The 24,826-nt window shown below is 43.6% G+C and overlaps 1 protein-coding gene across 3 annotated transcripts in view; it reads left to right on the top strand.

Annotated features, from left to right (window-relative positions):
• Nucleotides 1-24,826, top strand: part of Snx31 (sorting nexin 31) — a 53,633-nt gene that overhangs the window by 9,563 nt on the left and 19,244 nt on the right. For all 3 annotated transcript variants that reach the window (XM_074066947.1, XM_074066945.1, XM_074066946.1), the window contains exons 4-8: nucleotides 1,754-1,818; nucleotides 10,471-10,581; nucleotides 12,999-13,089; nucleotides 14,091-14,178; nucleotides 16,914-16,983. In XM_074066947.1, the coding sequence (XP_073923048.1) occupies nucleotides 1,754-1,818; nucleotides 10,471-10,581; nucleotides 12,999-13,089; nucleotides 14,091-14,178; nucleotides 16,914-16,983 (425 nt within the window). The remainder of the gene's footprint in view (nucleotides 1-1,753; nucleotides 1,819-10,470; nucleotides 10,582-12,998; nucleotides 13,090-14,090; nucleotides 14,179-16,913; nucleotides 16,984-24,826) is intronic.

Raw genomic sequence — 24,826 nt, 5'->3', positions numbered from 1 at the left:
CCATGCGTATATGTGTATATTATGACAGTATGTATATATATATATATTTTTTTGAAATGCTTAAGTGTTGCACACACGTAAGTAAGTCACTTTATCCTTAAATATTTCCTATGTCTTTCTTAAGATCCAGGTCACTTTTATATAACCACAGTATAGTTATCAAAATCAGGAAATCAACATTCTTACATTATCTAGAGACCTTATTTAAATTTACTTAAACCAATTATTCTATTAATGTCCTTAGCTAAAGAAAAGTTTTTTTCTGTATGTTGACTTTTTCCTTTAAAAATATGTATCTTAGAGATTGTTCTGCATTGCCAATTATAAATTTATCTTGTTTTTCATGACTGCCTATAGTAAACATCCCAGAAGTCACCTACTTCCCATTCATTTTTTTGTAATAGAACCTATATATCTTGTTAGACCTGTCGAATAAGCCCTTTCAAGTTCAAGATGTAACGTTTGCATTTTCATTCTTCCTTGGTTTATTTTCTCATGTCTTAGCAAGACACACCTTTAATACCTGCCTTTCTACAGATGACCACAGGGCTTAAGGGATCATTGTTCCTGGCCTGTTCTTTATCCGTATCTTTATCCACATATCAGATGTCTTGGATTTCCTCTTTGACAAGGTCAAGTGAGGACACAGTGCAGCATGGTGTCATGACTAAGAGCTTGGACTCCAGATCCATGGTCAAATCCCACCTTTGCTCCTCACTGGCTGTGTGACTTTGGGCATTACCTCCTGTGACTCTCAGTGTCTTTTATCTGTAAAATGTAGATAATAGTTGCTTCAGGGTTTGTCATGAAGATTAAATGAGCTAAAATACACAAAGTGCTTATTTCAGTGCCTGGTACTCAGTAGTCCTACCCTAAGTAGCATTGTACACTGAGTCCTTGTTTCAACAGTTTTCCCCATCTCTAAGAATCCATGCTAAGGAATATAAATTTAGTTTGCCTTTATACCACATCTATTCCAGAAAATTAGGCAAGGACCCCTTCCCCCACACCCCCCAATACTCAAAACTACCCTCTTGTTGTTTCGTTTCATTGTTTTGTTTGTTTGTTTGAGACAGGGTCTCAATATTACTCAGGCTGGCCTGAAACTCAAGATCCTTGGGCTGGGGCTGTAGCTTAGTGGTAGATTGCTTGCCTATCCCGACCTGGGTTCAAACCCCAGAACTGAAAAAAAAAAAAAAAAAGAAAGAAAAAAGGACACCAATCATAAGTACTGGAGGCAGCATGGATTAAGTTGTAGAGTGCCTGCCTTGCAAGTACAAGGCCCTGAGTTCAAACCCCAGTTCCACCAAAGAAAGGAAGGAAAGAAGGAAAAAGAAAAGAAAAGGAAAGGAAAAAAAAGAAAAGAGATCCTCTTGCCTCAGCCTCCTCTGTGCTGGGACCATCTCAGGCGTGCATCACCACACCTGACTGGGAATGACTTTTACAAAAAGTTTTTCATGTTCCCAAGACTACCCTCCACCACCACCACAACTACCACCACCAAAAGGTTGGATATTGAGCAATATGGGTGTGCATGGATGACATGAGGTTCCTGCGAACACTGTCGCCCTGGATTGGGTCACGTAGTCAAGGCTGTGAAAGCTGTAAGCTTTGTGGATTTTCCCACTATTGAGAAACCTTCCTCACCTTCAGGAAGGCCACAGGGTGCTGGTGAGACTCAGAGGGCCTCTGGAGGACAAAGCAATTAATAGATAAGTTTGTGCTAACCTGGCTTGCTGTCCATGTTTTTCAGTAACCGCGGACCCACATGTGTTGAGAAGTGATGTCTTCACTGAGTTTTTGAAACTGGTACAGCTGGTAAGCTTACCGTTTTCCTCTGAAGTCGTTATTTCTCTGCAGAACGTGTCTCTTTGTTACCTATGGGGTGTGTACACTTATGTGTGTGTCAGTCATCAGCCCTACAGGTCCTGGACTTGGGTAAAATGTATTTATCATGAGTAAATTGGAGGATCGTTCCTATTCTAGATGGAAAATGAAATATGCCAGTTGACCTTTGGCTCATTTTTAAAAATCAGACACCCTTTTCTGTAGCTTAAGTATCACTCATCTCCAGACTAGCCCAGGAGAGCCACAGAGAGAGAACTGCGGCTTAATCACTCAGGGATCCCATCCCATGGCCGTGACCTGAGTGTACTCACTGGGGTTTTCCAGAGTGCCATAGTGCAGAGAGGAGGACAGTGGCCTTACCAACTGTCACTGTGTGTTCTCCACTCCTAACTTCATTGTAAATGGAGAAATTCACCCTGAACATAGTGACATATGGCATTTCTCTTTCCTTGGAGGGTGTAAAGAACCACGGGCCACTTGTTTAGGCTGAAACTTTGCTATGTATACTTGTACCCATTCTAACTGTGAAGCAGAAACACTTTTATGCACAAGTTTGACTGGATGGAGAAGCTTTGAAAAGATTGAAGTTGAACAAGGATGTACTACCGAACTAGACCCCTAAGGAGGAGATGATCTTGATCAGATCTATAGACTAGAGCAGGTTTCATTTAAGGAGGGTTCAAGTGCGTCCCACTCAACCACAGAAATGGCCCTAGAACCTTCCATTGTGTAGTGGTTTTATTTTTATATACTCTTGATTGTTTAAATAGACAATTTTCTTCCTTCCTTCCTTCCTTCCTTTCTTCCAAGTAGTGGTGGTGGTGTTGATTGTAAACTTCAAACAGCACTGGAGCGTACACAATGGAAAGCAGCCTCCCCACAGTCTTCTTCCTGGAGACAATGTTCTTTACAGTTTCAATGTATGTTTTTTCTACACATTTCTGTGCATATTCAAGCATATACTTACATGCACACATGTGTATGCATACCCGTTTTATTTTACAAATAAGCACATATTAGACAAATTTTTTTTTGTCAGTATTGGGGATTGAACTCAGAGCCTCATGTTTGCTAGGCAGTTGCTTTATCACTTGAGCCACTCGGCCAGCCCTTTTTACATTGGTTAGTTTTTGAGATAGAGTCTCACTTTTTGCCCAGGCTGGTCTGGACTGCAATCTTTGTGCTTCCTGTGTAGGCAGGATGATGACCTGTGTCACCATACCCAGGCATTGGTTGAGATGGGGTCTTGCAAGCAAACCTTTTTGTCTGGCTAACCTGAAACTGTGATCTTCCTGATCTCTGCCTCCCAGGTAGCTGGGATTACAGGTTTGCAATACTGTGCCTGGTTTTAGATACAGCTCTTGAACCGTGCTTTTTAAAACTTGAATCTCACTGATAATTCTATATCGAGACATATTGAGATTAGTTTGACTTTAGTTCTTTGGGGGATACATGATGGATTTTGCTTTCAAAGCTTTATAGAAACCATTCATGGGGTATCAATGTTATAGGCTTTGTTTTGTGTATCTTCTTTCGGGGTTTTGCCTGACTTTAGTTCTCTTAATATTTTGCCTTTTTAACTTTATACCAAGGTCTTATGCCTCCAGTTGTGTTCTGCATGTCTCTTTTGCTTCTGATGCAATTTTCACTTTTGCAATGGCTTTATTTTTCTCTTCCATTTTTCCATGAATCTGGCCAGGTCACTTTTATATCCTTTAGTTTTCTTCTGCACCAAGGTCTTTTTCTGTTCTTTGAGATCTTTGTTCAGAAACACTGTGATTTTTATGAATACATATCTGCTTAGTGGTATCATTTTGCAGATGTATATTTTTTGCCTCTAGTTGGTCGTGTTCCTTCCCTGCTCTCTTGCAGGACTTTGACACAGATCCCTTGCCAGTTCTTTTCAGGTCATCACTCACCCTTGGAAGGGGCTGTTTTTTCTGAGCTAGCAGTTTGCTAACACATACTGGTGGGGAGGGGCTTGAGTTGAATCGCTTGAGTCTGAGTCTTGTGTTTCTGGATCTTACCTCTTATTTCTGAGCTCACACAGGCTGTTTAGCAGTGAAGCATAAACTACAGCTCCTAGTGTCATGATCTAGCATTTTCGATGTTTCTGTTCACTCAGATCTGCAGTCCCAGAATTAGCTTAGTGGTTAGGAGTTGAGGCTCAGGAGTGAGAAGGCCCAGGTCCAAATTTTGACCATCCTACTTTGGAGTTACATGGCATAGGACAGTTTATTTAACCTCTTTGTATCCCAGTTTCCCCAGCTATAAAATGGGGAGAAGAGCTCCTGTCTTTGATTTGAGGACAAAATGAACTAAGTCCCTTCCAACACTTAAATGTCATCTGACACAATGGTAACATTTTAGGAACTAGTCACTGTCACGGCTACTGCCGGTCCCTTTACCTCTTCCCAACCCTGCTGAGAGATGACCTTCAGCAAAGATGGAATGCCTGAACATCTCTTCAGCCTCCCCTGAACCTGGTGGTATCAAATGTGCTCCCAGCCTGCTGAGCCCTGTGTGATTGACGGCTGTAAGTCAGTTTATCAGACTAGGCATCATCACACACATCTGCAATCTCAGCTACTCAGGAGGCAGAAGTAGGGGGAATTGCAGTTTGAATCCAGCCCAGGCAAAAGTGTGAGACCTTGTCTGAAAAACAAACTAAAAAATAAAAAGAGCTGGGGGCATGGTTCAAGTGTTAAAATGCCTGCCTAGCAAGCACAAAGTCCTGAGTTCGATCCCTAGTACCACACACACACAAGACAGGATACATATTATTGCTATATTCCTCTGCATCCCCTCCCTGGCCAGGTCTGGTTTGGCTGTATTTGGCTGCCCCTCTTAAGTACCCAAGGGTTCAAGATCAGGACTATTTTCAAGTTTCTTCAAGGATGGTTTCCTTTCCCAGTGTTCTCTTTGCCTCCCAAAGGAGAGCTGGACAGAGGTGGCTTTACTCCTGGAGGTGTCTAGAAAGGAGATTTGCATTACAATTCTGAAAAGGAAATTAATTTTAAATCAGGAAGGTTGTGCTATGGTAGTTGTTCCCCCACCCTGCTTTATATCCTGTCATAAATTTTATTCTGCATTCAACAAATATGTACTAAATGGTTACTCTGAGCCAACACTAATCTAGAGACGGAGAGACACTATAAATGATGCCCAGGCCAGTTCATGGAGTTTGCTGCCTTGGGGTGATAGAAAGTCACTGGGCACACAGTAAAGTGGTGAGCTCTGTGCTGTAGGATGAACTATGAACTATGGAGCATGCTGTCACAAGACCATACTCCAGGACAGGGTTAGATGTGTGTCAAGATTTCCATCAGCCCTGGCACAGCATTTATGGGCCTGCCCCCTCCTGCAGGCTTGTGCTCACTTATCTTAGGGTACAGTACAAATATTGTTATTTTCTATGTGTGACCTGGTGAGACGAGGGTGGGCACAGGGTGCATGTGTGCCTGCGAGACATGGTGAGAAAATGACGTTTTAAAGGAGGTGATGCCTAAGCTGGTCTCTGAAGTTTCTGGGATGGGCAGGAAGGAAGATGATATCAACTGTAGCTATTTGTACATCGAGAGAGGAATAAAGCAGCAACCATGGTATCTGGAGGTGTGGGAGACTCAGGACCAATGTTGTGAAAGGGAAGCGGTTGCTATGTACTGTGGAGGGTGGGTTTCCTCTCCTCTCCCACTGCCTGAAGACCCCAACCTCCACCAGAGCAGAGGGATGGAATGGCAGTTGATGCAGGAGAGAAGTGGTCACTGGCCTGTAAGTAAGATTGCTCCTGCAGAGCCGGCAGGAGGTAGAGGACCAGAATGAGCAGTGATTGTGGGTCTGCCAGACCATAATGAAGCCCAAGAAGCAGGGGTTAGGCCATTTTCCCACCTGGAAGTTTTCACTGCATCTGATAAGTGAAGTGGCTACAGCTTTCCAGTGCTAAATAATCACACGGTCCAGACCATCCCCCTCAGGGGCTCAGAAGAGCATCTTCCCGCCTCAGGGCAAGGACACACTATATTAAAAACATAATCATCACGCGATCTTCCAGGAAAACCTCCACCAAGGATGGCCAAAGCCCAGCTGCACAAGTGAAAGGGATTTTGCCCTCTAAAGGGATATTTCATCTGTCTTAGGCCCAGTGCTTCTTGGCATTTCTCCTGAATTGTTGAGGGAGGTATTATTGTTTCAGGTTAAACAAGTTCAGGACACGCTTCTAATAAGCACAAGTTCTGAGGTCCAGATCCACAAAGGCTGGAGCCAAAGCCTCTGCAGCACACATGTCATGAAGTATTGCAAGAGGGGAGGGCCATCCACCCTGGCCCCTGTGTGTCCCCTTTATTTTAGGTATCTAAATTCCCCTCCCCAACTTACTATGCTCCAGATTCTGCCTTGTATTCACTGGAAAGGTAAAGGAACTTTTAAAAGGCAAAAGTAGTCTACTGAAGACTTTTTTATGTTCCTGCTTCAGAAACTGGAGTGTGGAGCTAAATGTTTGAGAACAAGGAGACTGGGAAGCCATTTGGAGTGGCTTCTGGGCCCCTGGGGAGTTAGGGGCAACTTATTCATTTCAGAAGTTTTTCCCTTCGTGTCTATGTTTGGGAGCTCTGGGAAGTAACTATTTTCTCTTTGTTTATCTATTTATTTTTTGATGGGACTGGGGTTTGAACTTAGGACTTCATGCTTGCAAAGCAGGCACTCTACATGTTGAGCCACACCTCCAGTCCATTTCACTCTGGTTGGTTTGGGGATGGCGTCTCCAGAACTGTTTGCCTGGGCTGGCCTGTACCTTTGATCCTTCCAATCTCAGCCTCCAAGTAGCTAGGATTACAGGCATGAGTCACCAGTGTTTGGTTTCCCCATTTGCTCTTAAGAATGTTCCTCATTTCCCTTAAGGAGAAATGAGAAGGGTGTACCATTAAGTATGGTAAAATTTGGAGCTTGTTGAGTCCACTTATGGCTTTCCTCAGGCAAGACACTTCAGGATTAAGCTGGTGGCAGTCATCTACTCCTTGCTTCAGAGCAGAACATCAGCAAAGCCAGCTGAGCTCCTGGAGGAATTCGAAGATTTCTCAGGCTGTTAAAGTTGATTTGAGAGGAGTTAGCATATGTTTTATAACGTGTCAAAGTGGCCCATAGGTCTGGAGGATTTTGAGGTTTCTTAAAAATAAATGCATTCTTCTCAATTTGCTAGCATCAATTGCACTTTTTACTCCTGATCTACTCTAGATCAAGACAGCTGCTTACTTCACATTTTATTTTTTATACAATCCAACTCTGCCAGGTTGAATTTTCTCTTCTACTTGTGTTTTTGTATAGCTTTTATATTTTATTAATTCTATAAACCATATACAAAAGCATTCAAGTAGAATTTACATGTCACAAATAAAGCCAAATTCCTTTTCAACCATCATTTCAAACCTGTGTTTTCTTTCATCACATCAAGACGTTTCTTTTCCTGGTATACTGGGGTTTGAACTCAGGGCCTTCACCTTGAGCCACTCCACTAGCCCTTTTGTGTGTTGGGTATTTTTGAGATAGGGGCTTGCAAACTATTTGCCCAGGCTGTCTTCGAACCATGATCCTCCTGATCTCTGCCTCCTGAGTAGCTAGGATTATAGGCATGAGCCACCAGCTCAAAACTGCATCATTTAAAAGTGAAAAATATGTTTGATTGTTCTTATGCCTACAACTAACTCTTTCCATGCATACAAGAGTACTAAATACAGAATTTCCCCGTGGTCAAACAGATCAGATCCTTTTTCTTGGGGATGATCTACCCAGAGCCTCTGTTTTTCTATTGTTAAGAAAGTTTTCTTGGCAATGGGAAAGAGAGTGGGAGAGGGGAGTCAGCAGGAAGGCCTAGAGAATCAGTTGTTCCAAGTCCTTGAGGAAGGAGGATGGAACGCTGTCTGGAATCAAGAGGCAGAAGAATGCCTCTTAAATTTAATGTAAGACAAAGACAAAGAGTGGTAGGCTACAAGTGTAACCCAAAGGTTGGACCACAAGTGGTGGTGAGGTTACCTGGAAAGGATGAGGAAGGAAGTGGGTGAGGATGGAGTACAGTGTCAAAAGTTGAAATAACGTGAGTCAGAATTCCTTTTGGTGAGGAAACCTGAAAATGTGCTTGAGAGAAGGAGGAAAGAAAGTAAGGGGTGCAGGTGCCAACCAAGCCGCTCCTCTGACAAATAGTGAAGAGCTGTCTTGACATGGAGATTCTCCACTGAGGGGAGGTGACATCAGACCAACTCAGTGTAGCAATGTCACGACAGACATTGGGGCTTTAACCTTCAGGATCTCCTCAAACACATCTGTAGAATAAGCACATGCAGGATGGGGCTAGAGAGGCATTTTGTTCATAAACAGTCCATTTCCAAGCTCCATTACTATTCTAGTTCTTGCTATTCTCTCACTTGGATTATTTGAAAAAGATAGCACCAAAATTATTCAGATGTCTATTTATACAGGGCACTGTTCAAAATAAGCTCACCACATAATCCTCATCTGAAGGCGTTTACATTCTAATCAGTAATCTGAGTTTTAAACAAATTAAATATATAAAAAAAAAGCCAGGAGGAACTGGATGTGATGACTCATGCCTATAATCCCAGATAATTAGAAGGCAGAGATGGGAGGATCTCAGTTCAAGACCAGCCTGGGCCAAAAAGTTAGTGAGATCCCATCTCAACAAACAAGCTGGGCATGGTGGTTCATATCTGTACTCTCAGCTATGCAGAAGGCAGAGGTAGGGGGATCACCATCTGAGGACATACCAGGCAAAAGCATGAGACTCTACCTGAAAAACAAACTAAAGCAAAAAGAGATGGAGGTGTGACTCAAGTGATAGAGCAATCACAAGGTCCTGAGTTCAAACCCTAGCACCACCAAAAAAAAAAAAAAATCCAAGAGCATTTAGCATAGTGGGTAAGGTAGAGTTCAGCTACCTCCATTACTCTCCTATTTTGTTGCTACTGCTGTTGGAATTGAACCTGAGGCTTAGTACAGGCTAAACACATGCTCTAAAACTTGGCTACCCCGCCCCCCAAGCCTCAGGCCTTTTTCAGTCATAAAAAGGAAATGTATTTATTTAACTGAAAAGTGTTGGAGGTTTGGCTGGCTCCCTCTTTTTCCCTACCTGCTGCTTTTCTGTGTGTTGATGTCAGTCTCCAAGAGCCTCTGTCCATACCGTGGTAAGAAAGGCCACCTGCTTCAGGATTGGTGACCCAGCTGCAGGAGTGTACTTGCCCTCCCTGCTACTCTTGACTGGCCATCTGTAGGAAGTGCTAGAGAGGAGGAAAGAGTGAGGGGCAGTTCCAATCCACCTGCCTCATCCTGACCAATGACCAAGAGTTGGGTGTCCCGTGAGCAATGTGAGGACAATGGAGGGTTTTAATCCAGAGAGACATTTTTAGGTTTGCATTTAAAATATTTCTCTGGCTGCTGGTATAGAATGCTTTGTGAGGGGCAGATGAAAGAGGAGACCTGATAGGAGGCCACTGCAGGAGTCCAGGGCTGGGGAGGTACTAGGTGGGTCTAAGGAGCTGGAGGGAAGTAGATGGACCCAGGAGATAGCTTAGATGTGGAATATGCAGGACTCAGACCCCGATTGCAGATGAGTGTTGAAAACACCTTCCTGAAGCTTTCTTGGCTCCTTTATCTCGTCCCGTTGTGACTGAGTCAAAGTGAAACTGTGCAGCAGCCTCCTCCTTCCTCCTGCCACCTGATGGTGAGTTCTGCCCTACATTCCTCATGTGTCACCTCCTGAATCCTCAGTACAACCTCTGAAATGGGCACTGTTACCATTTTAGGGCTGAAGGAATGAGGTATATAGAGAGGGGTAGTTACCTGTCCAGGTTTGCACAAACCTCCACAAAACTCCTGAATCCAGGAGGTGTGGAAGGCTCCCAGGGAGGTGAAGACGGGAGGGGCTGGAGGGCGGTTCACTTAGAGAGGGCTTGAACACATCCCCACCGTGGCCCTGTGCGTCTCTTCCATTTGGCTGTTGCCAAGTTGTATCCTTTATAATAAGTGAATAATACAAAACAGTTTTCCTGAGTTCTTTGAGTCATTCTAGCAAATTCCAGAGCCTGAGAGGGAGTCCTAGGACCCCCTGAATTTGCAGTCAACTGGAAAGAAATGTGGGTAGACTGGGTACCCCATTTATAGCTGGAGTCTGAAGTGGGGCAGGTTCATGGAACTGAACACTTTAACTTGTGTGATCTGATGCTAGCAACCAGGAAAATCATATTAGAACTGAATTAAATTGTTGGACCACCTTCTGGTGGCCAAGGATTGGAGAATTGGTTGCTACTAGACTGAGTTAATTCTGAGACTACCAAGCATGTAGATGCCTTTATCAAAAGACTTTTCCTCCAAAATGGATGCTCTGAGGTTTGGGAATTGTTCATGCTTTGTGTCACTGCTCTGCCTTGGACCCCCACATGAATTTTCACCCCCACTCTCCCTTCCCGAAGACCACCCCCTAAAAAAAAAAAAAATCTCTGTGCTGGGCTCTTATGCACTTCAGGTGCCCTCTGCCCGCCTGAGCACCAGGGAAAGGAGCTACTGGTCGCTCCCCCACTGGGTTGTGGACACAGGCACTCTGCTTTCCTTTGCTTTCAGGACACATTTAACATCATGGCCAAGAAAGCATCTCTGGATGTACTTCTGCCTGATGGAAGGAGCATGAAAGTGGAAATCCTCACATCGGATACTGCTGAAAGAGTTCTAGAGGTAAATTTTGCTTGAGCTCCAGCTCCAGAGCTGAATTTAGAAAAAATCTGCTTGAAGAGCAGAGACTGGGAGATAGTGACCTTTTGAAAGTTTCCTGCTTATTGCTTCACTCTGAGGGTGACTTATCTGCAGGAGGTGCCACAATTTCCTGGGAGACCAAGGAACCTGAGCTATAGCCCATAATTCAGGCCTCTTTGATCCTACCTTCCCTATGGCATCAGTTTTACTGAGACTACTGAGGGTCTTCCAAAGCCTGCTGTCACCTCCCTAGAACTTTGCCAGGATGTGGCCTGGAAATATCTAGAACACTTTGTTACAGATGCTCCATAGTTGGGAGCAGGAATGAGGGTGGTGACTGGCTGAGTCTAGAACAGGCCATACCCAGGTGGGTGGTGACAGATCCTGGGAGAAGGTGTTGGGGGATTTCTTGACAGCTTCTCTTCCCTTACATGGGAAATAGCTGAAATCAATGCCCTATTATGTCTAATTCTAGGCACAGAGAACCAGATCTGAATTTGAGTCATTTTGAGGATGATAAGGATGATCCCCAGAAAGCATTCTCCCTTCTTCAAATGTGGCTATCACCAGCTCTGCTCAGCTGGGCTGCAGAGGGCATGCTGTCTCCTCATCCTGATGTGTGCTCCTGAGGCTCACCTCTCAGACATTTTTCCTTTGGAGGCTTTTATTTCTAATCCAGAAAGAGAGAGGTAAAAAGGGAGAGAGAGAGAGAGAAAGAGAGAGAGAGAGAGAGAGAGATTCAGAATCTTCTTCAAGGGCACACCTCCAGTGACCTGAAGACCTCCCACTAGACCCTACCTCTTAAAGATTCCACCATCTGCCAAAGGTGCTGAGCTGGGAACCACGCCTCTAACATGGGATTTGGGGAGAACATTCCAGATCCAAACTATAGCAATTAAAAATGGCTTCTTCGATCTCCTTTTGTCTCCATTCCTCCATCTACCTTAGCATGGAAACTTGTGGTTTTTCTCACTTACATGTGCCAGAAAAGAGAGAACTCTAATCTGAGTGGACATGGATCACATTTACTCTAGGAAAAGATAGCAATGCTATTTCTTAGTACAACTCGCTCTACACATGAAAGAGCCCTGCATTTTGGTTTTGGATGTATCACAGTGGCATGGGGAAAAAAAGAGAGAGAAAAAAGGGGAAAGGAATGCATAGTGAGTCAATGTGAAGCTAGTTGTTCTGAGGCTATTGTTTATTTTCAAAGGAATGCTGAGAACACTCATACTAACTGCCTAACCAGATTGTCCCATAAGGTCATTTATAGATCTCTGTTAGGTAACGCTGGTATTTGTCCTGGTTAAAGCATGAGTGCACACCTGTGGAGTGAACCCTCCAGTGCTGTGGAGGGCATCCAGGAGGTGAAGACTGTGTGCACATGGGTGCCAGTTACAGTGACAGGAGGAAATAAATTCTGCTCCATTGCACAGTGAGCTGGCTATAGGTAATGAGAATGTATGTTCTGTATATTTCAAAAAAGCTGGAAGAAAGGATGTTAAGTGTTTTCACCACAAAAGAGTTTGAGAAAATAGAGGTAGTTACCCTGAACATTACCCAGTGTACAATGGAAGTGTATAATGGAGGCGTCACTTGATGCCCCATAAATATGGATCATGTTTAGGTGTCAATTAAAAGAAAATGACCAGGAGTGTAGAGAAATCACTCCAGAGTTCAGTGTTAAAGGGGTGAAGGGAAATGGCCTGCAGTATTGTGGAAGTCACTGCTAACAAAGGTGGATGGAGATACAGAATTCTGAGTCACAGCCTGGGACCCTGTGGTAAAGATGAAACCATTGATGTTGAAATGAAAGCCCATTGATGTCAAAGTGGAACAGGAAATGAAGGCAGCCTGGGCCTGGAACTGGAAGTTTTCACCAAACAAATGTAAAAGTAAATTATACTTGACCATCACAAGAAGCATCAAAGAAAAGTCAGCCTGGTGTCAAAGGCAAATGGTAACACGTGCACTGTTATACGCCCACTGAGTGGTGGACAATGGTCCTTTTCTGAGGATCATTTCTGATAATCCAGCACCCAGGAAAGGAAGCTAGCTTGCAAGCCCTAGGGACAGATGCCACAGAAGGACAGATGTTTGCTGCCCTTCAGGAGACCATAGGTACCGAAATGATCCAGGACATGTGTCCACATCTGAGATGAACAGGTAGCCTCAGTGGAGGCCAGTCTCTGTCCTTGGCTTTTATGATTTTGTATATTTCTAAGGTTTCTAGAATGAGTATGTTCTATTTTTAGATTCCAAAAAGATTTCTTTGACTGCCTTCTAGCTTGTGAAAGCACTTGCTATTTACTGATATGTACAGGTCATTTCTAGTTCACGTCACAGTTGGGAAGCAAGGTTGTCATCCTAACATTCCCTCTTCTTGTTTCTGATTAAAGGTGGTGTCACACACACTTGGACTGTGTCAGGAGCTCTTGAGCTACTTTGGCCTCTTTCTCATTCGGCTCTGCAAGAAGGGCAAGCTCTCTGGTAAGAAGAAAAGAAGGTAGCCAAGAAATGGGGAAGGCAGGTGTAAGCAGGGCTTGGCCCAGAAGATGTTGGGGGTGAGGAGATGCACTGCTATGGGGCTGGGCACCTCCAGGGTTTTGGTCCCTACTACTATTCTTAGTTCTGGATCAAGGGTTGTGAATGGGATGTTGTGTCCTTCTCAGAGTGAGCTGGGACAAGCAGCTGCAGAGGTAGCAAGATCAAGAGCAAGACCTCAGGTCAGTCTAGGACTGTGCTTCCTCTTATGCCTACCCTGGTCCAGATCCTGGTGTCCTCTCACCTTTACCCCTGGCCTGGCCTGGTCACTGACCATGGGCCATGCCACACATCCTTCTGGTGGATGGAGTGCCAGATTCCAGGTACCAGGACATCCAAGCACCACAACGTGTCTCTTTGTTAGGGAATATTTGCAATAAAATGTGGATGGAATAAAAGCTTTTAGATTGTTTTTTAAAAGGTCTAATGAGATAGTATAAGGTGACACTCTGAATCCCCTGGCCCTTGCTTTTCTCTCCATTGCACTGTAGATACTGTCTGATTTTTAGCTGTGAAATGGTGTCAGTTATATTAAAATAGCTTGTGTCTTCAGGTGGTTTTGAGGTGGAAACCAAAGGGTTTGGGTGTAGACTGGGCCTTGGGAGCTAGGGTACACTGGCCGTGGTGCTGGGCATTTCTGCACTGACTTATTTCTTCATCTGTTATCACAGGGTGCAACTTCCTACTCAAAGGGCTGGGATTTGATGAGAAGCAAATCATATTGATCTTTTTTCTCATTTTATGGTTTTTACATTTACTCACACATGTATACATTGTTTGGGCCAGTCACACTGATCTTTTGATGAACTTCAGAAAGTTAAAATTCACACACGCATGCCAGAGGTTACTTTTCAAATGTTAATGGCTCATTTTCTCATTTGATAGCTTCTGTACATAAACTGCATGTGCTGTTTCTACTACAAACACTGCCTTTCCTCCTTCTCTAGTGGTGAAAAAGTTGGCGGACTTTGAAATCCCTTACATTAGTCTGCAAAGTTTGCAAGTAGAAGACTGCATGGTTGGACTCAGAAAGTGGTGAGTATTTATAGCCACAGAAACCATTGCTGGTCAGAACTTGTCAGCCTCGCCACACCCTGCCCACAGACTGACAGCTGGAGAGATACCAAGAATGTGGGCAAGGTTAAGAGGAAGGAAATGAGGAAGAGAGATTGCAGAGTGAACCAGAATGTTAGCCCAAATGTACAGGGTGATAACAATGACATTCTCTGGTCTCAAGTAAATCCCCAGGGAGTGTTAGAATGAGGATGCTAGCTTTCCATTCTTCTCTACTGAGAAGTAAACAAGAAGCTGTGGCTTGAAAGAACGATGGGTGATGGCGTGGGCCAGTGAGAAGTTTCTGGCCCTGGGTATGCACTGGGATGAATTACTGACTGTATTAATTGAAAACTTTGTTAATAGTTACAAGCAGATCTGATTCGTTTGTAGCACTGTGGCATTCCCTGAAGGCAACAAGTGGGTGGTTAATTTGCAGTGAATTAAGCTGTTGACTTTCAGGCTTACATTCCTAAAGGCTATGTTCCAGGGCCACATGTACCAGCCTGCATTCCTAGACTAAAAGGATAGAAGTGTCTCTTTGCAGAAAATGATATCATGTTTTATGGAAAACAAACAGAAAATTACAGTGAGAAGCAGGACACTTGCCCAGCCTCAATCCTATCATCTGTACTTTCCATCATTTATCACCATGGATGGACTGGATTGCTACTTAGATTTTCTCTATCCTAGTTCAGTTATTCTGTTAACTGAGCACAGAAGAATTAAGGACATTTTGAGCTAGGTGTGATGGTACATACCTTTAATCCTAGCACTCACAAGGCACAGGCAGGGGGATGGAGAGTTCAAGTCTAGTCTGGGCTACAAAGTGAGACCCTGTCTCAAAAGAAAGAGGAAAAGAAAGGAAGGGAAGGGAAAAAAAGAGAGGAGGGAGAGGGAGGTGAGGAAGGTGAAGGAGGGAGGGAGGGAGGAAGGAAGGAAGGAAGGAAGGCGAAAAGAAAAGAGAAGAAGGGTAATTAGCTTTGTGATGCCTTGCAAGCGCTCTGTGGCTTTGAATTTTGAAAGGATATTCTCAGCAAGGCTAGATGTTCATAGTACTGTTATTCAAAAGTATTCTGAGAAATGGTGAAAGTCTTATGGCATGGAACCCGAGAAGGGGGAAAGGACTTGGCTCCACTTATGAGTTTAGCAAGTAATTGTTCTGGAAGCTGCTTACAAGGACCATAGCCGAACATGATTGTTCCTGGGATCAGAGTACAGGAAACTAAGTCCCAGTTCTCTCAGGTTTTAGCCGCATAACCTTAGCCAAGTTGTTTCAAGCTCCTTAGGCCTAGTTCCTTTATCTGTAAAAAGGGAAGAATCTACCTTCTAGAATTATTGTGAGGGTTAATGTAATCTCATGTACTCAATAAGTCTCAGGCACAGTTGTTATTGTTGCATTGATGATAATAATTACAGTAACAAAAAAAAAAAAAAGGTCCCCAGAACTTAGACTCTTTGCTCATGCACTTTCCTGAGAAGTTAAGCTCAAAGGAGAGATAAGGATTCTGGATTCTGTTCCTCACCTTACACTTGAATTAGAAATTAGACTTACACTTGAATTAGAAATTAGACTTTGCCTATGTCTTCATAAAATAGGTAAATCCTAGATGGTAAATGCAAGATAAAACATTTGCCCCTACAAGCTAGTCTCTTAGTCTAGGCAGATTGCCTTTGCCTGAGGGGACAGTAAGAAGGGAGGCTCACTTCTGCTGTTGGAAGAGGGGTCAGGTCCCCCTCTTTCCAGAAGAGGTCTTACCAGGTGGGAGCAGGGAGGCTGGCTCCTAGAGCTGCGTGATCCCAGTAGATGAGGCCTCTCAGCAAGGCCTAGAGGGAGTTTGAAGGATTCTTTTCTATCCATGGCTTCTCTGGCTACATCTCTCTAATGACAATATGGTTCCTTCCAGACCAGAGGGTACCAGCCCCAGCCCCTCTCACAGTCCCAATGTGGCATGGGTCTTGGGTTCTCCAGCTCTCTGGTGCAACCATGGGGGCTTCTCAGGTGTGTAGGCAAGTAGCCAAGTGGAAAGTCAGTGAGAATGCTTAGTGTCTTTTTCTCACCCCCAGAATGAAGTTGACCTTCAAGGCCCATTTTCATCCTTTTGTAGCTCTAAGCCAACCCCATTAGTCTAGTTATCCTGTGGTTACAAATTACACCCTTCATGACCCTTCCTGTCCATCCCCAGCATCTGCTGTGCTTATACAGGAATGAATTTCAGTTCATCCTGGTGATTCTGGATCTGATAGAGAGACCTGGAACTCCTGCTTTGCAAGCCAGTGTGCTGAGACCCAGAGGGGTGCTTGTCTGAAAAGGAATTGGAGTTTTCACATCTGGTGTGACCCAACCTTGATCAGAGCAGTGATCAGCACAAACTCAGGGTGCAGAAGAAGCATGGAGGGTTGGTTAGTAACACAGCATTGGGGAGCAGGGACCAGAGGAAGAGCACTGAGTAACAAAGGGATGTCAGAGAGGGAAGGTGGTAAAGCAGAGGTCTTCCAGACAGAGGAGAGGAAAAAAAGAGCACGATTAAAATGCAGACTTAGGTGTGGGGATGGTAAGAAATGGAATGAAAATGAAGAGTGTGGGAACTGAGCAGGAGAAATGTCCAGTCCCCCAGCTCTGAGAGCATAGAGGTCCACTACTTTCAAACTCACTAGCTCCCAGGTGTGCCACTAGCCATGTCATATGAACTCTTGTAATGCTCCTGATTGTGCAGGTACATGGATCCCGCCCTTGATTCCATGCTGATAGACTGCAGAGCGGCCAGGGACTTGCTATATATGCAGGTGAGAATGCCATTATTATAGGTTATTGGGCTTTGAATTGTTAACAAAAATTTATAGTAGTTAAGGCTGGGGGCCAGTGGCTCACACCTGTAATCCCAGCCACTCAGGAAGTATAGGTGGGAGGATCATAGTCCAAGTCCAGCCCCAGGTAAGAAGTGCAAGAAAAATAACCATCTGAAAAATAACGAAAGCAAAAAAGGGCTGAAGGCATGGTTCAAGTGGCAGAGCACTTGTAAGCACAGGCCCTGAGTTCAATCCCTAGTACTGCAAAAAACAAAAAACATACATACACACACACACATATAAACACAGACACATAAATATTAGTTAAGAATTCTAGCTGAGGGTGTGACTCAAGTGGTAGAGCACTTTCCTGGCAAGCATGAGGCCCCGAGTTCAAACCCTAGCACCACTCCCTCCCAAAGAAGCCAGAACAAGAATTCTACCTCCATAGTTAGAAAAGGCAGATTTATCAAGATTTAGAGATTTATAGAGGTTACCCAGGGACAGAACAAAGGAGAAGGGAAAGTTATTTAATAGGTACAGAGTTTTTGTTGGGAGATAATGAAAAAGTTTTAGTATGGATAATGCTTATAGTCATATTAATATATATATAGTAGCACCAAATTGTCACTTAGGGATATTTAAATGACAAATGTTATATTGCATATATTTTATCACGATTTTAAAAATTAAACTAAAAACAAAGAGGATTTTAGAGAGACAAAGAATTCTACTTCTGTTTGAATACTCCCTCTGTGAATTTGTAGGTGACACTCTTATGTTCTAGGCTAATTTGAGGAGCCTAGAAAGTATATCACTGATATCATAAGGCCACACATGGAACCTAACTCACTCTAGCATAACTGGCTTCTCCCTGAGCCAGCGGGCAGCTTTCCTGCTCTGGGGCTGGCTTCCCCAGCACATGGCTTGGGCAGCTGCATTGGGCCTGATGCTCAGAAGGCCTGTGCTCCTGAGTGTATTTAATGCTCTGCTGTTGCCACCTTGTGGCCTCTGGTATACCCCAAGTCCCCATCTCTGTCACCTACCTGCTTCACCAGCTGCCCCAAGTGTTTCTGGCACAAAGTCAATGTCTTTAGAGACCTGATCCTTCCAGGCCTGGCATGCGATGCTAGGAGTGAAGCTGGGAAACTTCTTTCAAGGAGTTCCTAGAACATCCCGTGGTCTCCTCTCAAGCAGTGGGTAGCTGGGCAGGTCAGATCCTTGCCCTGGTCACACACAGCCAAGGCTTTCCAACTCACTCACCCAAGGCCAAATCACGGTGTTCTGATTCATTTCCTCCCTAGCATTTCCACCAGCGGACAATGTCTGTGCACATCTGTGTTTACAGTTTCTCTCCCTGCTAGGATTTCTCCATGAAAGTAAGTATTTATTTGCTCACTGCTGTATCCCCAGAAGCTAGAACTGTTCCGAGCACAGGGTGGGCACCAAGCTGCATGGTGGTTGGGTATTGTTTTAGAGATCTTAAGTACGTTGTTTCATTGAAGCTTACTAATAACTCTGTAGGAAAGTTGGTACCATCCCCATTGTCAGAAAGATGAGACAGTGAGTATGATGACAAAGGACTGACAAAGTAGGCTTGGGTGACTAAAAGGTGGACTAGAGGTATTTAACAATATTTTCGGGTGGCTTTTATTTAGTACAATTTTAAGTTACTACACTCACAGCTTTTCATAAACTCAGGAGGTAGAATGGAAGAGAGGAGATACGCTGGTTAGTCATTACGTTTAATGAGCTCTTCAAGTGGACAAGGAAACAATTATGCCCGCTGTGGGACAATGGGGAGAGCAAACAAGTCAGTGGGTAGACTGTGATGCTTCAGGTCAATGGAGCGAGGAAAGAACCTGAGTACATACGTTTTTAGGTGACGTTTTAGGAGACCACTAATAAGTCACCTCCACAAAGCAGAGTGCTTCGAAATCTATGGCGACAAATCAAAGCATCACATATCAAATGTTCACTGTCGCATTTTTATGGGCCATGTATAGCTTGAGTTCCTTTCTTATTGTGACCTGTGCATCATCCTGTTTGGTGTACTTACATGCATGTTACATGACTTGGAGTAGAATTTACCATCTTAAATGTTTATTGAGGGGTCCAATGCCCTTGTATCCTTGCTACTATGCACATTGTTAGTTGTGTCTGGTTTATTTGACTCACATCCATGGTTGAAAAATGCATCCCCTAATTCCAATGTTGTTGCTGTGGGAAACATAGTCTTTGTGGTATGGTTTTCAGTTCTCATCGTGATGAGAGAGTAGAACAGCTGGCATCATGACATGATTTTTTATCTGTCTTCATTAGGAGTTGTAAACCAGAGAAAAATGGATGTTGAGATTTCCTTTGCTAGTAGCTGGGGAAAGGTGGCTTCATGGAAAGCACACTGAGCCACAGTTTCAAAAATGAATTCTGTCTTTTGCTTTGTCTACGACAGGAACTCCCTCTGTGTGGTCTTGGGCCAACCACTCCATCCATCTGCCCTGTTAAGCAATGAAGTTGAACTAATAGCCTCTAAGCTTTCTCCGGGCTTTAATAGACTGTTATTCAAGCCTTAGCTCATCTCCTGGTGTGGGGAGCAGATTATGAGAAGTCCATGAGAATTTAACATTAGCACAGCTGTGTCAAATAATCTGCAGGCTGAGTTTGGCACAGCCCCAGCTGCAGAAGAGAGCAAGGGCTAAATGCAGCACGGCTGCTTTTCCTAAGATGTTTATGTTCAGAGAATAGTGATCGCAGGTTTCTCCTGTTACAATGTCATGCCCCTCCCTGAGAACTGTGGTTCCACCTCCTTTTTTGCCACTGTGTATAAAAGACTTGCTGAAGGAGGATATTGTTGGTTGACTGTTTGCAAGTTTAGCTGCCGCTGATGATGCTGCTGGTGGCTGCTGTCGTGTGTCTGCGAGTCTAAGGACTGAGACTTTAAAGAACAGAAAAGAAGGCTTTAAAGAATAGAACAAGAAGTAAAGTTTTAAAGAATAGAGAAAAGAAGCAAAGTAAAAGAAGAGAAGAGAAGGAGAAAGGAAGTAATGAGGCTATTGTGTGTCTCCATCTGAGTTCCCGGCACACCTGGCCCCAACTTCCTCCATGTCTGTCTTCTATCTGTTGTCCTTTCTGCATCTCCAGTCACCCCCAGTTAGGTCAGTAGGATAAGAGCTTGTGTGAGTCGTGAGAGCCTGGCAAAGTCTTCCAAAAACTGTAGTTGATGTCATCATCTTAACCATTGTCATTGTCATTATTCCCTGAATCCATGTGGAAATGCTAAGAAGGTAAAGAGGGGATGAAGGTCAGCAGAAGAGGCAAGACCACAATCTGTTGCCTCCTTTGGAAACCTTCTCTGGCTCCTACCAATAGAAAACACCTCCCCTCTTTCTACTCCCACATATTTTGCTTGCATCCTATATTATGATCCCTCTCACCCAGTACTGTTAATACATAGGTTGACCAACATTTGTCCTAAACCAGACTCAAGGTCAAGGGCAGAGACTATAAGCCATTCTTCCTGTGTCTGGCATACCTAGCATAATGAGTGAGTAGTAATCCTCTTTAAAAAGTTAATACAAGAAGTTCTTAATTAGAGTTCTAATAAATAATGGAATTGTTGCAATTAACTATTAAGAGCTACCTGCTTGACTTTTCTAAAACAGATGTGCCAGCTGACAACAAAGGAGCCAACTATTTTCCTTCCCACAGCCTGTTTTCGTCCTTCTCCTCCTTTAACTTGAGTAACATTAACAAAATGAGAGATTCATATAAAACAATTTTATATGAGTTTTCTCAAAAGAATTACAGATTTGGTCAATTCTGGACCTACATTTCAGCAGGGCCACTGCTGGCCTGTATAGTAATTTTCTGCAAATTAGATAAATGTGCCCTTCCTCCAGGCATCCTAGCCAGGTCAAGCCTATGCCTTGGTGAGGAGAGTGTGGGCCGATCATTTTAGCCTCCTAATACCCCATGGCCCAGTCGCTGTGCTGCACATATGTTCCTGGCCTTCCTATGCCTGTTTCAGCCAGCCAGAGCCAAGTGGCCAGTGCCCTCCTTGGACAGACACATGTTCCCAGTTCTCAGAAAGCTGCCTGCTGCACAGGGCACTGGAGCATGTGTCATTGAAGCTCATGAATACCAAGGCTTGTGTGACTTGACTTGGTTTTGAAGTTAGGTTTACATGAGTCTGCATCAGGCAGGCTTCAGGGCACCATAACACTAATTAGAGCCTGAATCTGTCCTTGATTCCATCCTTAGCTGGCTAATTTGGAGGGAAGTGCTGTGTATATAATGCACTGGAGTGCTGACTTGTGAACCTGTATTCAGGGTCAACTCTTTTCAATGGAAGCCAAACAGAACCAGTTACTTCTGCTGTGAGACATTTAATTCTCAGTGGCTGAGCATCCTGGGTTCCCCGATGGTGACTCATCACCTTGGGGCAGTACTGACTGCCATGATTGCCCTGCCTCCTTCTCCTTGACATCATTGCCCTGTGTCAACTGTCCTTACTGGGCTCTAACCCCAAGTAGAATTCAGGAAAGATGGTGGCATTTGGTTCTTTGTGCTCATGCTGACTCTGATCTGGTATGGTGTGCAGGTTCACTTTGGAGAACAGTTGGTGACAGGAGAAAGCCTGGGGTAGGAAAATACCTACCTGGTAAGAACTCAGTGGCTTGGGCATGAGTAGGAGGGTTAGGTGTAGGGGTCAGACTTGGGCTTAATCTAATTCCTGCCACTTACTTGCTTGGTCATCTTGGACATCACAACCTCTCTGGACTTTCATTTGCCCATCTGTAAAATAATGATAATTGTTCCCTTTTCCCCACCCCCAAAACAGATGAGAAAACCTATCTAAAGGAAGTTCTCAACAAAATTTTCTCCTCTCTAAATCTATATCCCTTCCCCCAAAACTAAATGGCAATATCAAAAATGTATTTAACTTTAAAAATTTTTAATTCTACTCTTATGGGCTGGCGGAGCAGCTCAAGTGTTAGAGCAAATTTGAGGTCCTGAGTTCAAACCCCCAGTACTGCCAAAAAAAAAAAATATATATATATATGTATATATATATATATGCGTTCAGCTTTGTTTTCTCCTTTTGGATATAAGGAATGCCCTCTCAGCATCACTGAAGGACGCACCATCGTCCTACTTGAGACCAAAGTGTGGATTAGCACCTGGTAACTGGCCCAGAATTGAGCACCTACTGTGTGTGGGACACTGAGGTATAGAGCAGGTCTTCCCTTGAGGGGCTGGCAGTCAAACTGAGGAACACAGCAGACACTTTTCAGTCATAAGAAACACTGCAGAGGTACGCAGTTCACACCGCAGCCTCAGCAGGGCCAGAGTGGTTCACGGGGAGGAAGCTGGTGACAGAAAGGGGACTTGCACAGACACAGGTGTAGGAGCAGGGAGGGTAGGCTGCAGCCATCCTAGCTTCAGAACTGTCCTGATGAGTGTCCTGGGGGGCTGTATTGTGTTTTGCTGCTGAAACCTGCGCTGGGATTAGTAAACAGCAGGGGAACCCATTAGGGATTTGGAGTTTGGAAACTGCTCATGAACAGTTACTCAAAACTGAGCACAGAAGGCCAAAGAATATATTATTCAATTTTAGTTTCTGGTTTTTTTTTTTTTTTTTTTTGTGGTACTGGGGTTTGAACTCAGAGCTCCACACTTGCTAGGCAGGCCCTTTGCTACTTGAGCCTCCAGCCCTGATTTGTTCTCACTACTTTTCAGGTAAGATCTTGCATTTTTCCCCCAGGGCCAGCCTTGGACTGCAGTCCTTCTAGCTATAGCCTCCCTCATAGCTGGGATTAATGGGTGTGAATGATATGCACAGTTCATTGGTTGAGACGGGGTCTCAGTAACATTTTGCCCAGGCTGATCTTGAGCCTCAACCTGCTTAATCTCTGCAGGTTACCATGCTTAATCTCTGCCAAGATTACCAGGAGCCACTATGCTTGGTCCCTATTTAAAAAAACCATAAAATGTGTTTTCATCTTATAAAAAATTTACAATTGTCAAAGAACCAAAAACAAAAAAATAAATTTTATCCCAGACACTAAATCTGTTTAATTCTCTTGGTGTGTGTATTTCATATATATTCCATTTATTTGCATATCCATTTCCTTTATATGGTTATTTATTAATTTATGAGGAAGAATTGAATGCAAGGCTCAGCAGTAGCTAAGAAAGTGCTCTACAATTTAAGCCACGCCCTCAGACCTTTTTATTTTTGGCAGAACTAGGGTTTAAACTCAGAACTTCATGCTTGCTAGGCAGGTGCTCTACCTGCTTGACCACACCTCCAGCCCTTCCTTTTGCTTTTTTAGTTTGTTTTTCAGATAGGGTTTTGCACTGATTTTGCCCCATAGTGAGTCTTCTGTCTCCACCTCCTGAGTAGCTGGGATTACAGGCATGTACCACCACTCCTATTTTGTTCTATATTTATTTTTGCTGTTTTATACAAATTGAGGTCTGTTACTATATTCTTAGTGTGTAAGTTGATTTTCTTTTCATGTATAAATACCTTACCGATTTCCCCTTGTTAAATGGTCTATATAATTTTAAATGATAGCGTAACATAGTATGTGGTTACATACAAACTCAGTTACCTATTTTGAAGCATTTTGTAACAGCATCTACCTCACAGGGTAGTTGTAAGGATTGAATTTAAAGCAATTAGACCACTGCCTGACACACAGTAGTCAGTATAGAGTTATCCCTCAGTATCCATGGATTTGTTCCAGGACCCCCCCCTACCACATCTGTCAATAACCCAGGATGCTAAGGCCTTACACACATCCTCCTGTATATTTAAAGTGATCTCTAGATTACTTATGATACTAATGTGTTGAAAATGGTGGCTGTTAAGTTATGGAAACAGCCAAGATGCCCCACCACTGATGAATAGATCAAGAAAATGTGGTTATCCATACACAATGGAATTTTATGCAGCCATGAAGAAGAACGAAATGTTATCATTCGCTGGTAAGTGGATGGAATTGGATAATATCATTCTGAGTGAAGTTAGCCTGGCCCAAAAGACCAAAAATCGTATGTTCTCCCTCATATGTGGACATTAGATCAAGGGCAAACACAACAATGGGATTGGACTTTGAGCACATGATAAAAGCGAGAGCACACAAGGGAGGGGTGAGGATAGGTAAGACACCTAAAAAATTAGCTAGCATTTGTTGCCCTCAAAGCAGAGAAACTAAAGCAGATACCTTAAAAGCAACTGAGGCCAATAGGAAAAGGGGACCAGGAACTAGAGAAAAGGTGAGATCAAAAAGAATTAACCTAGAAGGTAACACCCATGCACAGGAAATTAATGTGAGTCAACTCCCTGTATAGCTCAACCAGCAAAAATCCTTGTTCCTTCCTATTATTGCTTATACTCTCTCTTCAACAAAATTAGAGATAAGGGCAAAATAGTTTCTGCCGGGTATCGAGGGGGTGGGAGGTAGAGGGAGGGGGCGGAGTGGGTGGTAAGGGAGGGGGTGGGGTCAGAGGGGAGAAATGACCCAAGCCTTGTATGCACATATGAATAATAAAACAATAACAATTAAAAAAAAGAGAAAATGGCGGCTGTTAAAACGTACTGTTTAGGGGATAATGATGAGAAACAAAGTGTACGTGCTTATTACAGATGCAGTTTTTTCCTGAATGTTTTTCATTCACTGTTGCTTTAATCTATGGTGTGGAATACCCCACAAAAAGAGGCACATTTTGTGGTTTTCACTATAAGTTGAAATTTGTTTAGTATTGCAAATATTACTAGTAATAGCTTTATCAATCTACTTTTCTCACACCTATTATTCTGATAGGTGTTTTT

This window comes from Castor canadensis, chromosome 3 (assembly GCF_047511655.1).
Source record: "Castor canadensis chromosome 3, mCasCan1.hap1v2, whole genome shotgun sequence".
NCBI classification, from domain to species: Eukaryota; Metazoa; Chordata; class Mammalia; order Rodentia; family Castoridae; genus Castor; species Castor canadensis.
Note: the sequence above shows the minus strand (reverse complement) of the source record. Positions and strands in the feature narration are given on the sequence as shown.